Below are 13,616 nucleotides of genomic sequence, written 5' to 3' on the forward strand. Positions count from 1 at the left end.
TCTGCCCTGTGAATACAGGCACAACTCTAAGGCAGGGATGACATCTGTGCTATTCAAAGAGTGGTTGTTGGACTTGGAACATCGGATAAAGGCCGAAAAGAGGAGAATTTTTCTATTACTGGACGATTGGTCTTCTCATAATTGTGTTCCTCGCCAATTGGAGCATGTAAGAGTTTTATTTTTGCCTCCAAATACAACTTCAATTCTGCAGCCGCTGGATCAGGGTATAATTCATGCAGTAAAGCGGCATTACCGAGCTCGTGTAGTCCGTTGAATGCTGTGTAACGCTGCCACGAATAGAGACATTAACATCAACATATTGGAAGCAATGCAGATGTTTAATGCTCCATGGGAATCCTCGAATGCAGACATCATCACAAACTGCTTTTGAAAAGCTGGAGTGGTATTTACAGAAGACGTTGCAGAAAGTGAAGTGTTGGATGATGTGGAAACCGAGGAGAATTGGAAGCGTTTGTGTACAATGTTGGATGTGCCATCTACGAAGTCTTACCGACTACATCAATGTAGATAGTGATGTAATAGTCCACAAAGAAATCACCAATGAGGAAATTGTGGAGGACATTATGAATAACAGAGATCCATGCGATGAGGAGGAAGAGGATGACAACCCCCAAAATGACTGTGATCAACAGAGCTTGACTCTTCAGCAGGCAACGAACATGGCACGTAGCCTTCAAGATTTTCTTGTGTCACGAACTGATGTGCCAGAATCTGTTTTAAATTCATGTGCAGTGGTTGGCGACTATTTGGAACGAGCTTTTGTGTCTGGATCTGTTCAGAAGAAAATCACAAAGACTTTTTCAAAAAATGATGTTCTGGAACAATGTGTAGACTTGCTGGTACAATGTAAAAATAGATTTTCTGAAAACATCTGTCAGTACTGTAAATATTATTATAACGGTATTTTGAAGTTATATAGATCCTGCAGCTGACATAACAGGGCAGATGACCTCGTAGCTCCGCCCCTAAAAACAACAACAAACGGATATAATACTAGGTGAGCTCTTAAGAATTGACATTTCAGTATAACAAAATTTCAGTATAACAAATTAATTTCAGAGGTCCCCAAAATTTTGTTATACTGGTATTTTACTGTATATAATACCAATATAAATGGTCCATTATTGGACATTATAAATTTTCCAGCTAACTCATTCCTGGTTGCCAGTGTTTCGCCCCAGTGTGCTAAGTTGGGCACATCAGTTGATAAATAGCACATCCACCAAGACACATGGCTAGTTCATACCATGGAGGCCACTGCATAGGTTACTTGGAGCCACTGGCAGTGGCAATGCACTATGGGAGACTTTGTCTCATTACCAAAAACTGATGCCTGCCTGGCCATCAGATGATATACTGCATAGTGCATTGGCACTGCCCGTGGCTCCAAGAAGCCTACACAGTGGCCTCCACGGTATGCACTAGCCATACGTCTTGGTGGGTGTGCTATTTACCAACTGATGAAGCCAACTTAGCACACTGGGGCGAAACGCTGGCAACCAGGAATGAGTTAGCTGGAAAATTTATAATGTCCAATAATGGGCCATTTATATTGGTATTATAAATTTACTCATTTGGGACAAATATTTCAGGTTCCCTAAGGGAATCAACATCTATATCACCTGATGGCCAGGCAGGCATCAATTTCTGGTAACGAGACAGAGTCTCTCATACTGCATTGGCACTGCCGAATCAACATCTATATCACCTGATGGCCAGGCAGGCATCAATTTCTGGTAACGAGACAGAGTCTCTCATACTGCATTGGCACTGCCGGTGGCTCCAAGTAGCCTACACAGTGGCCTCCATGGTTGGTATGCACTAGCCATGCGTCTTGGTGGGTGTGCTACAAAGGGCACTAGGAAAGTTTTGCAATGTGAGTGAACGCTTCAGACTTATTCAAAATTATCTCCACCACACTCAATATACTTCTCCATACGTCTAAACCAGACACCGAACCAACTCTGCCACTTTCCTTCGGTTACATTTTCACACTCTTGATCCCATGCTGCCAGAAGCTCCTCGTCGGATTCAAAATGAAGCCCTTTCAGCTTCATCTTCACTTCTGGGAAGACTGCGAAGTCATATGCGGCAAGATCAGGACTGTATGGAGGGTGATCAAGCACAGTCAACCCTGATCTGGCAAGAAAATCCATTGTTACATTAGCATGATGTGCTGGAGCATTGTTGTGATGCAAGAGCCAAGTGTTGAGCCGTGACCTTGGATGGAGCTGCTTGAGAGCCTGGATGACCTGAGGCAGACAAGTCTCACTGTACTACTTCGCAGTAACTGTCCTTTGTGTTTCTACCACCACTCGAGCCAGGATGCCCCGCTTAGTGAAGAATACTGCAATCATCCTTTTCTTCACTGACCTCGACTTTCGCACAGTCACAGGAGTACCCTCATCTTCAAACAGCCACACCTTGTTCTAGGATTTTGTTGGGACATTGTAATAATAAAGCCAAGTTTCGTCACCTGTAACGATGCTATTGATGTCACGCGAAGTCCCATTTTCAAACTGGTTTAGCATTTTTCGGCACCATCTCACTCGATGTGCCTTTGTTCCTCTGAAAGTGAATGGGGCACCCAAAGGGAACAAACCTTTCTAACATGGAGATGGTCATGTAGAATTGAATGAATAGCTGGTGCAGGGATGTGGAGGGTCTCTTCTACCTGCCGATATGTCAACCGCCTCTCTTGCTGCAACATTTTTCTCACAACTTCAATGTTTTCCTCAGTCACTGATTCAGACGGTCGCCCAGAACGAGGATCGTCTGCAACCCCAAAATTTCCCCTCTAGAACTCTTTGCACCAGCGGAAAATTGTTGTCCGATGTGGACAGTATTTCCCCAGCATAGGAGTAATTTCCTCCAGGCACTGGTCTACAGTTAATCCACGAGCAAAATTGTAGCGGATAATTGCGCGATATTCACCTTTAGAACACAATGACATCTTAACTTGCTTTCAATCACACTGCTTGGTAACAACTGGTGTGAAGGTCGCACCTTGCTCTCTTCTAGACCGGTGTTCACCCTATTTTCATCTCTCACCATAAGGGGTGTCCAGCCAACCGTTTTTGCATATTGCAAAACTTTCCTAGTGCCCTTTGTATTTACCAACTGATGAGCCCAACTTAGCACACTGGGGCGAAACGCTGGCAGCCGGGAATGAGATAGCTGGAAGATTTCTAATGTCCAATAACGGACCATTTATATCTGTATTACTCTAAAGTAATGCGATCCTTAGTGTCCAAAACACGGGAAATGTCATTACTTTCTACTTAACTCATTAGTGCCTCTCTCGTGTTATTGTTGGTTCTATAATTAGATTGCTGGTGATGACTGCTGAAGCAAGGCCACACTAAACATACAGGCCACAAGGCTTGGACTGTGACATCACACAAGTGGCTTATGTTCAACATGGCAGTATACGACCCGTTCTCACTGCCACCATGGTATTGTTCATTTCTTGACCCTCATCGATGTAATTGAACATGCCTCCAAGTGTGGTTTTACTATACGAGTTTTATGCAGGGGGAATAGTGGCAGGGCAGTTTATGTACCAATATTATCTCAATACATATTTCTTTATGTAAAATTAAATGGACATCTGTCATTTGTAATGGAACACAGCTTTATGTAAAAGATTAAAACCCGTATTACATACAGTGGAACCTCGATACTCCGTTTTTGGAGGAACCATGAAAATAAAACGTACAACATGGGAAAAAGGAAAATCTGGGAATGAATGAAAACCATGAACAATTTGGCTAAACAGCACAAAAATGGAATATGTATACTGTTTTCCTATGTTTTGGACTGGCTCATAGTATTTACTTTAATTAGCCCTTTCCCTGTCTTCATGCCCGCGAAAGTCATATTTCAATATCTCTTGTTGTTCCAGATATATCTGCGGTGAAAGGTTTAAGTCGGCCACTGTAAAAGAAAGAAAATATGTACATAATATCATAAATGGACAGCACTATTTCTCTTCTGGCTAAATCCTTATCTCAAGGTAAGAAACTCCAGATGAACATTGATAGGGACATAGTAGTTAATATGTTTACCTTCCAGGCAATCATAAAAACCATGCAAGTTTGCCTATCTTGGACAGTCTGCTGCTGCATCTTCTCCATTTTATAAATATGAGTTGCTCATACAACCATTATAACTATGTTGCCTCACGGGGTTGCCATTTGCTTGTATAAACCTTATGTAGATTTTTGTTCAGATACTTGAAATTCTTGTCTTGGTGCCTGGATGGACAACCAGCAAGTCAACCACCTCACTGCAGGCAGTAAATTCTTAACTAAGCTATCAGCCAATGCCATTTCAACTTGCTGTCCACAGAATTGTTGTTTCTCAATATATAGTACTGTATATTCAATAATCACTACAATTCCTTCACAAATCACTCCAAATTACAACCAAGAAAATGTGAACCCAATATGTTACATAAAACAACCACACTTTAACTCTACAATTTTTCACACTTTTAACTACTTAGGTAATAACTTCTACAAACACTAACTAAATTCTCTTCCTGGTCTTTCTCAATTGCAGTATTGTTTCTAGCTTCATACCCATACATATGCAATGATAAATTATATTTTCTCTTTATAGTATGCCACCTGTATCCGATGTCTGCACAGTGACATCATAAGAAATGAAAGCCACCGTATACTGTATTAACAAGTACCAATACTGACCTTAGGCACTTTAGAAGAACCTCCCGAACAAATTTTGGGCGAGGATGTTCGGGGTCCAGTTGTAAGCAGCTTTCCCAATCTTCCCAGCTCCACCGAAATTGAAAATTGCTCAGGTGATAAGCAAACCAGCTAACAAACCTGCAATAGAAAACAATTTCATTTTCTAAACCTTAAATCATTACAAACAAAGTGAATAGAAAAAAAAATATAACATACTGCATATACATTAATGCCCTACTAAGTAATGAGTAAACACTTACCTGTCAAAACAAGTGGTGTTCATGGTATCAATCCTTAGAAAGAGAATTTCTGTTGCTTGGGCCAAGACCTTGAATATAAAAAAAAGAAGAAAACCTTGTTATGATAATTTCAACCAAGATAGGATGACCAACTTTTCTGAAGGCCAATCCAGGACGAAGACTTGTCATTTCTCTTCAGAAAATCAGTCCATGAAATAATACAGCATAAGTCTGCTATAGCAAGTATAGCACATAGCAAGAATCCCAATGTAACAACAGGTTTTTTTTTTCTGTCCCACAAAAATTCTTATATTAAACTGTATATTATCTTTCGGTTACAAAGGGAACCCTATCACTGACGCATCCATTATTATGTTATTTTTTCTGTTATTGATACAGTGAAACCTCGATTATCCGTTCCCCGAAACTACGTTTTCCCGTAATATTCGTTCAAATTATGTGGTCCCGCGAGCATCTCATTTAAAACCTGTATTAAAAATCCCGCGTTATCCGTTCCTCGAAGAAACGATTTCCCGCATCAACCGTCCAGAAATTTCAGTCCCATCAACGCTAAATCCTCGATCAAGCGTTTTTCAAGATTTCGAGAATGGACGGCAGGAATCGAATTTGCGAGTCTAGCGTATTTTAATTTCGTCGGATATCTTGCGTGATCATACTTACGGAACATTCTGTACCAGGCTAACAATGAAGGCCTCCGCCAACTTGCGCTTTGTTAAGAGCTTTCTGTTGAATGTTTCCTTCAGTTGGCTGTGTTACTAGCTGGTGAAAACCAACAATTTACGCAGACGAGTTTCGGTTTGCTTACACAGTACAGTATTGAAATGGCGTGACCTGTAAAGCATGTGAAAACCCTGCAAGAAAAACTTCAGATTATAGAGGAAGTTGAAAGAAATCCAACAGAAAAAAAAGTTGACATCGCGAAACGTTTAGGCTTACCTGCTTCGACACTGAATACAATAATAGGGAAAAAAACAAGAGATACGTGAACAAGTAAAAAAATGTGGATCCTCCGCAAAGAATAGAAAAACGGGGAAGGAATCGAGATATTCTAAAATGGAAGCAGTTCTCTTTTCTTGGTATCAGCAAGCTCGGGCGTCGAGAATTCCTGTGGATGGTAACATTTTGTGCGTAAAAGCTCGAAGCATCGCTGCAAGAATGGGTATCAACAATTTTTCAGCTTCGAATGGATGGATTTCCCGGTTTAAGGAGTGTCACGGGCTGGTGTATAAAAAGCTCGCCGGCGAGAGTGCTGCAGTTGACGCTTCGGCTGTGGAAGATTGGGGGAAAAATCTCCCAGAGCTGTTTGAAGGATACGAACCGAAGAACATCTATAACGCGGATGAAACCGGCCTATTTTTCAACTGTTTACCGGATCGCACGCTGGCTCTTAAAGGAGAATCTTGTCATGGAGGCAAAAATGCGAAGGATCGCATAACTGTTTTGTTGTGCTGTAACAGTGACGGGTCAGACAAACGTATCCCTATCGTTATAGGCAAAGCAGCGAAACCGAGATGCTTTAAGAACGTGAAGAAGTTACCAGTGCGATACTACGCGAACGGTAAAGCTTGGATGACCACAGACATTTTTTTGGATTTTCTTCATGGACTGGATGCTTCTATGGGTGCTCAAGCGAGAAAAATAGTTTTGTTTGTAGATAACTGTGCCGCCCACCCGCAGGAACTTTCTTTCTTACGAAATGTGAAAGTTATTTTCTATCCCCCGAACTGTACCAGTGTCCTTCAGCCTCTGGATGCGGGGGTAATAAAGTGCTTTAAAGGGTACTACCGCAAGCAGCTGGTGGAAAGGGCTGTGTGTATGTTGGACGCCGGGAAAGAAGTGAAGACGAAGTTCAGTATTCTACAGGCAATCCACTTTGTTGTGTCAGCATGGTTCCACGTTTCGCCCTCCACCATTCAAAATTGTTTTCATAAATGTGGCTTTGGCGAAAGCAGAGACACGAACGACACCAACACCGGCAGCGAAGAACAACTTTTCAGTGAGGACTGGGAGAAGCTCGCGCCGAGAGATGTTAACTTCGAGACGTATGCTACAGTCGATAGTGAGCTCGCCACTTGTGGTGTAAAGAGCATAGAACAGCTGTGTGATGATGCTACTGCCACAGCCAGTGCAAGCGCCGTGCATGAGATCGCGAGCGAGGAGGAAGACGAAGACGAAATTGAACCCCTGCCAACGTTTGCAGAAGCATTAGCCGCCTTTAACAAAATTCGCGACTATATTACTGCGTATGACACAGACGGCAGCGAACTACAGAAAGTTTTAAATATTGAGGGAGCACTGTACCGTGTTAAGGCACGACAAAACAAAAAACAACTGACGATTAAAGACTTTTTCACTACAAAGTGACTACTGTGTTCTGTGACTGAAGAAATGACAATTTAAGTGTTGTGTGTGCAGTGCGTAACCTATATGTATGCGATGTGACACTTTATTTTTGTGAGTGCGAGAGTGTTTCATTACATCTTCTGGGATTTAATGTATTTTGGTATCATTTTTGTATTTGTGCGTTGTGATTAGCTTACTTGACTATGTGACTGGACGTGTTACAACCTATGCTTATTTACATGTTTTCAGCAATCTTTCCTAACTATAATACCACAGGTATGTTCATGTGAACTGCACCAGTAATTATGCCTATCATGCAATCCACATTTCTCGCCTGTTTATCAGTAAAAAAAAAAAATCATTAATGGAAAGTACCGAGGCCTAAAACATGGGTGAACTCGAAGTTAAATTTCGCGCCGTAAGTTCGTAATACAGCATGAAAACCTTTACTGATAAATAAGTTACATTGTTCTTTTTTAGGTTATTAAAACAAAGTCAATAATTTACATGAGACTGTCGTCAGATAACGATTACTGTAAATAACTGTACCTGTTCCAGTTAGATTTATTCTAGACGTTTTAAGTGACTGTATTATAATGTTTTCCCGATCGGCATAATAACTCCGATACACTCTCCTTGCAGCAATAGTGAAACTGGAGTCTCAGATGTGTTTTTAAATTTCTTAGATATCAATATAATTCTGATAACTTATTTAGTAGAATATTTTTCGATGAGCTTGACTGATGAAAGTTCCTGGCCTGAAAGACGTTTTCACGGGAACGTGACGAAGTTTCTCGGTAAAACTGAATTTAAAATATAAAGTTTTTAAACTAATGTATTTAATGCAGGCGTTTTTGTACAAATAAAATGATATATATATTTCATTACTGTGAAGTACAGACAAACTGTTGACGGTTTTAATTCGTTCCCGGATTTTCCGATTTCCCGTATCGTACGTTTTTATCCCCAGGTCCCTCCAAAAACGGAGAATCCAGGTTTCACTGTATTTATGCACTCTAGCAATTATATTAAATGCGATCCATTGCCTTCAGTATCATTTTCTCGCTATGTGCACTACCAAGCACTATATTTGAAGCCAATGTCAGAATCGATTAGTAATACCTATTGACTGGTGTACTGTATACAAAATTCAAAATGAAAGAGGAGAGCATGTTTTCGCAATAAATGCATAAATAATGTGGCCGATAGCAGATGTTAACTCAATAGAAGTAAACACAGTGTTAAAACAAGGACTAGGCATAAAATAGACTGTAGCAGTGACTATGCAACTACTGCAGTTCAGTTCATACAGATCTGTACAACCATTATAACAATTACTTTTATTGTGTTTCTGTACTGCAAATTGTATGTAATCTATGTGATTTAGAGTAAGTTAATCCCTAATTCTCTCATACTTTTGTGAAGAACAATTTTTTCAGAAGTGATTTGTATCCATTTAAAAATAATGAAATTTGAAATGTATTCATCTTAACCATCAGAAGTGCTTCTAGAGTAGCCAATCTACCTTGATTTGAGTTTTTCCATTCAATACAGAAAAAAACAGGTTCTACTGCTGCATTTATACAAACCAAGCATAAAACAAATTCTATGAGAGTAAAAATATCACAATAAAGTATTTGCATGGATGAGATTGTTCATTTGATTTGATCTGATTTGAGAAAACTGGAACAGCCGAGCATCTTGGGTGTACCTGACAAGACAAGAGGACATGACTCTGAAAACCGAACTGTCCTCCATAAATCAGGATGTTTGGTCATCTTAATCAAGAAAGAATCATTTGAAATGAAATGCCAACAACATAGAATATACAAAGGAAATGTAAACCCAGTTATTTTATTTCAAGTAGATAACTTGAGAAGGGTACTTTTGAGCTAGGTTAGAAAACATATTTTCATCTTCATAATGCCAAGTTTTGACAAACTGAAGAGAAATTCTGTGAATATCAAATTGCAAGTGTTGGAGCAAATTTTCAGTTTCAACTGAAAACTAGAACTTTAAGTATTATTAACATAAGAACAAAATCAAATCTATCAAAGAAACAAAAAAGTTCCCAGAGAAAATGCATTTTCTAAGGATTTGTTTGAAATAGGAGGCAGCAAATCTGGCCAAGAAGGCCAAGCTGTACAGCAGCGGAGTCAATATCTGAAGGTTCCTAAATGGTTAGGGGCAAATGTGTATGTTATCCTTTACACAATCGTGACAAGTTTCTTAAGCATACAAAAGCTCTTAAACTTCATCTAACAAAACACTCCCTCCTTTCTGGAAAACCCAACAATAATCTGCATTTTTAACAAAAAGAAAGAAACGAAGTACATGTAAGATGAATAAATATTTTGACAGAGCTTTTTAAGTACAAATCAAGCATGGTCTTCAACTTATGCCAATATAGTTCAGCTACAGAGCTAATAATGAATATGTATATAGCTTTACAATGTCAAATATAAAATAGTCAGTGGATCTGTAACTTTGTACTTTTAATTCCATTAATAATTGACTCACCTGAGGCATAGTGCTTGGCTGCAGCTTACACAATTCTATAAGAATTGATCCATAACAAATCTCCAAGTACCGTGGGTTTGGCATGTGAAACAGCTCAGCAAATATCACTTCCACTATTGCATAGTCCAGAGGAATTTTTAACTTGTACGGAAAATTAAGAAGATGGGCAGCACTAGAACAAGGCACATTAAAAGGAGGATAATTACTGAATAGTTAAAAGTTTTTGAACAGATTTAAAGACCATGCTATACAACAGCGGAGTCATCATGCTGACCCTGTGAATACCAATACCTGAAGGTTTCTAACTGGTCAGGGGTGAATGATAAAATGTTCCTATATTATTATTATTATTATTATTATTGTTATTATTATCCTGTTGGCATCATGTTGGGGAGACAACATAAAGTCCTTGCACATGCAGATGATATTGTTCTTATTGGCCGCAATGAATTAGAAATTAGGCAGTTATTTGTGGAACGAGAGGAAATGGCAGCAAAAATGGGCTTAAGGGTAAATGATAAAAAGACACATTACATGGTTGTACAGAGATCGAATCATGAGGAGGTTGAGAGATTTCCTTTGAAGATAGGGAAATATATATTTAAAAGAGTAGAGGAGTTTATATTCCTTGGTGTATTAATCGATGAGCAAAACTTAAGGCAATAGAAACATCAAGCTAGAATTAAGAATGCAAATAGGGCATTTTACTCTATGAGCCCCATTTTAGGTTCCAAGTTTTTAACAAGGAATGCAAAAATGATTATCTACAATACAATCATTCGACCAGTACTTCTGTATGGTTCCAAGACGAAGTATAACCAAGAAAGAGCAGCAGCAGTTGCAAGCTTTGAAAATGAAAGTTTATAGAAAAATATTTGGCCCATTGTTCGATCCTATCTCTCAAAGCTGGCAGAAAAGATCTAATTATGAGATTTACACCCTCTCTCAACAACACACTATAATGGGTGTGATAGAATCCAACAGACTGCGCTGGGCTGGACAGGTACTGAGGATGGAGGATAACAGAGCACCAGTAGATTTATACAAGGGATCTCTTAATGGGCAAAAACCTTCAGGAAGACCCTGAAGCACCTGGAAGAAAGAGATCAACAAGGTATACCGGACTCTCCAAATTGATAACTGGGAAGGGTGGGCTCAAGATCGAAAAGGATGAAAGAGGATTGTGAGATGTATAGCAGCGGAGGCAATATGCTGATCTTGTGCACACCAATATCTGAAGGTTCCTAAATGGTCGGGGGCAAATGTGTATGTTATCCTTTACACAATCGTGACAAGTTTCTTAAGCATACAAAAGCTCTTAAACTTCACGTCCCTCAGAAGCCTATGGAGTGAGTGTATTCTTATTATTACGAGGAAACCTATTTCAAAGAAAATCAATTAAAACAATGCTTACAAGAATCTGAAAAATATTGCACAACACCACAAAAGATAACCTATAACTAAAATGAATCAAATGCACCAATACTGATACAAACCAAATTACTATATGCTCACCAGCAAAGATAGTTACTGAAGGTTGGTCTAACATGAGAAGGAAGGATGTGTGCTTTGTACTGCAAGTAGCATTGCAATGACATAAATTATACAATGCATAAATTAAGGCTTAGGACACATAATATTTCATTCTTCACAAACTTTATTTTTTAAAAAAAATCAAGAATAAAAATTATTCCTAAATGATACAACAGATCTTACAAAGATCCAAAAGTGCCAAAAAACAACCAAACCTACTATACTAAATGAAGATGGAGATATATAATATTAAAGCCAATTTAATGTAACAGTAAATCTACTGAATCGATGGATTACTCTTACAATGCAACCAACTGTACCAGCATTTGATCATGCTACCCAGAGCAAAGAAGGCAAGAAACTAATCATCCTGACCAAGGCAGTCAAATATTTGTTTCTTAAGTATTAAATAGTACACTCTCTCATAAGAGGAATGCAGAACACATCAGAACATGCTTTTAAGATGTAGGATGGTATCCTATCAGAACCATAAGATCTTTAGGAGTTTAATTGCATAATAGCTTCTTTATATTCACTTGCAGTTATGAATTCTACTCCTAGAGAATCATTTAAAAGTAAATGTGGTGTATCTGGAACATCGTAAGATGGTGGAGAAGAGGAATATACTGATTTTTTTACAATTGCAAAACCATTGGAAATACTTAGACTATTATCAAATGTAATATTAATAAACTTCATAATCTGCAAGTGTGGATCTTTCTGAGCTTGCTTACTTTTTATATAATTCCAGAATGATTTAGTATCAATCGTGATGATGTTTTGAATTTCAGAGATGTAACAGTTACAGTATAAGCTTTGTTGATTAGGGTTCTAACATATTTCCTGAGTTGTTTATATAAATGTTTGCTGTGGTCAGAAACTTTCTGACTTTTCTGCAATTTTTTCAACTTAATATAATAAATTATTTCTATAGTAAACCAAACCGGGTACTGGGTTTTCACAAAGCATGGCTTTAAAGACAGAATCTACTTTCACACAAAAATGTTCCACTGCTTCATCTACATCTCTGATATTCTCCAACTCAAACCAGTATGTTTCTCGAAACTTGATGTATATACTGTACCAAGAACATTTACTTTCTGAAAATTTGTTGTTGTTATATGATCTCTTTTCAGTTTTGACACAGTTTTATTATATATTTTAAAAATCTGAAAACCATAAACTATTGTACTAACTTGCTTTATTCTTGTTTCTAAATGAAGTGTTAGTGCAGGGTGGTGCATATCTTCTGAAACCAATGCATGCTTACAGTTACACTACTTACATTAGTTACAATGAGATCAAGAGTTCTGGCATTAGAGTTCAAAACATAACTGAGCAGCTTCAATTGATAGAGAGACATAAAATTAGCTAGGGACTTGTATATGATTCCACCATTTACTCTATTATCACTATCACCACCATGTCCGGCTCCATGGCTAAATGGTTAGCATGCCTGGGCTTCGGCCACAGGGGTCCCGGGTTCGATTCCCGGCAGGGTCGGGAATTTTAACTATCATTGGTTAATTTCGCTGGCACGGGGGCTGGGTGTATGTGTAGTATTCATCATCACTTCATTCCCATCATGACATGCAGATCACCTACGGGCGTCAAATCAAAAGACCAGCAACTGGCGAGCCGAACTTGTCCTCGGACACTTCCGGCACTAAAAGCCATTTCATTTCATCATCACCATCATCATCATTACAGAACTCCTCCAGCATGCCAGGAAGGATGGTGTTGAATGAGTCTTCGTCATCGTTGCCTGTTCAGAAATGCCTTCTATCTCTCACAACTGACTCCCAATTTCCACCTCTTCTCTCCACATCCTCTCTCAGTTGGTGTTGCCATCTCTTCCTAGGTCTTCACACCGACCTTCTTCCTTTAACCATTCTTTCTAGGCATGCATGTGGTGTTCTTGTGCCAGGCATTCGCTTTACATGTCCTTATCATGTTAGTCTCAAAGTCCTTAGCTTCTCTTATATCGAGTCCATTTCCAGGTCCATTCTGATGTCATCGTTCCTTACAGGGTCCTTCCGTGAATTTTGGAGGGTAGTTCGTAGAAACTTCATTTCACATGCTTGCAATTTACTAACTTCTCTCTGTTTCAGTGTACATGTTTCTAGACTGTATGTGAGAATGGGCACGAAGTATGACTTATACAGAGTCATCTGTTTGCTGCATGGAGGTGAAAGTAAAATCAAAATGTGGCTTTCTCATAAGAGCTTTC

The 13,616-nt window shown here is 39.0% G+C and overlaps 1 protein-coding gene across 1 annotated transcript in view; it reads right to left on the bottom strand.

Annotated features, from left to right (window-relative positions):
* Window positions 1-13,616, bottom strand: part of Cbp80 (Nuclear cap-binding protein subunit 1) — a 191,935-nt gene that overhangs the window by 114,010 nt on the left and 64,309 nt on the right. The window contains exons 8-10 of the mRNA XM_067137981.2: window positions 9,854-10,025; window positions 4,991-5,058; window positions 4,731-4,868 (exon numbers count right to left, since the gene is read on the bottom strand). Coding sequence (XP_066994082.1) covers window positions 4,731-4,868; window positions 4,991-5,058; window positions 9,854-10,025 — 378 coding nt within the window. The remainder of the gene's footprint in view (window positions 1-4,730; window positions 4,869-4,990; window positions 5,059-9,853; window positions 10,026-13,616) is intronic.

This window comes from Anabrus simplex, chromosome 1 (genome assembly GCF_040414725.1).
Source record: "Anabrus simplex isolate iqAnaSimp1 chromosome 1, ASM4041472v1, whole genome shotgun sequence".
NCBI classification, from domain to species: domain Eukaryota; kingdom Metazoa; phylum Arthropoda; class Insecta; order Orthoptera; family Tettigoniidae; genus Anabrus; species Anabrus simplex.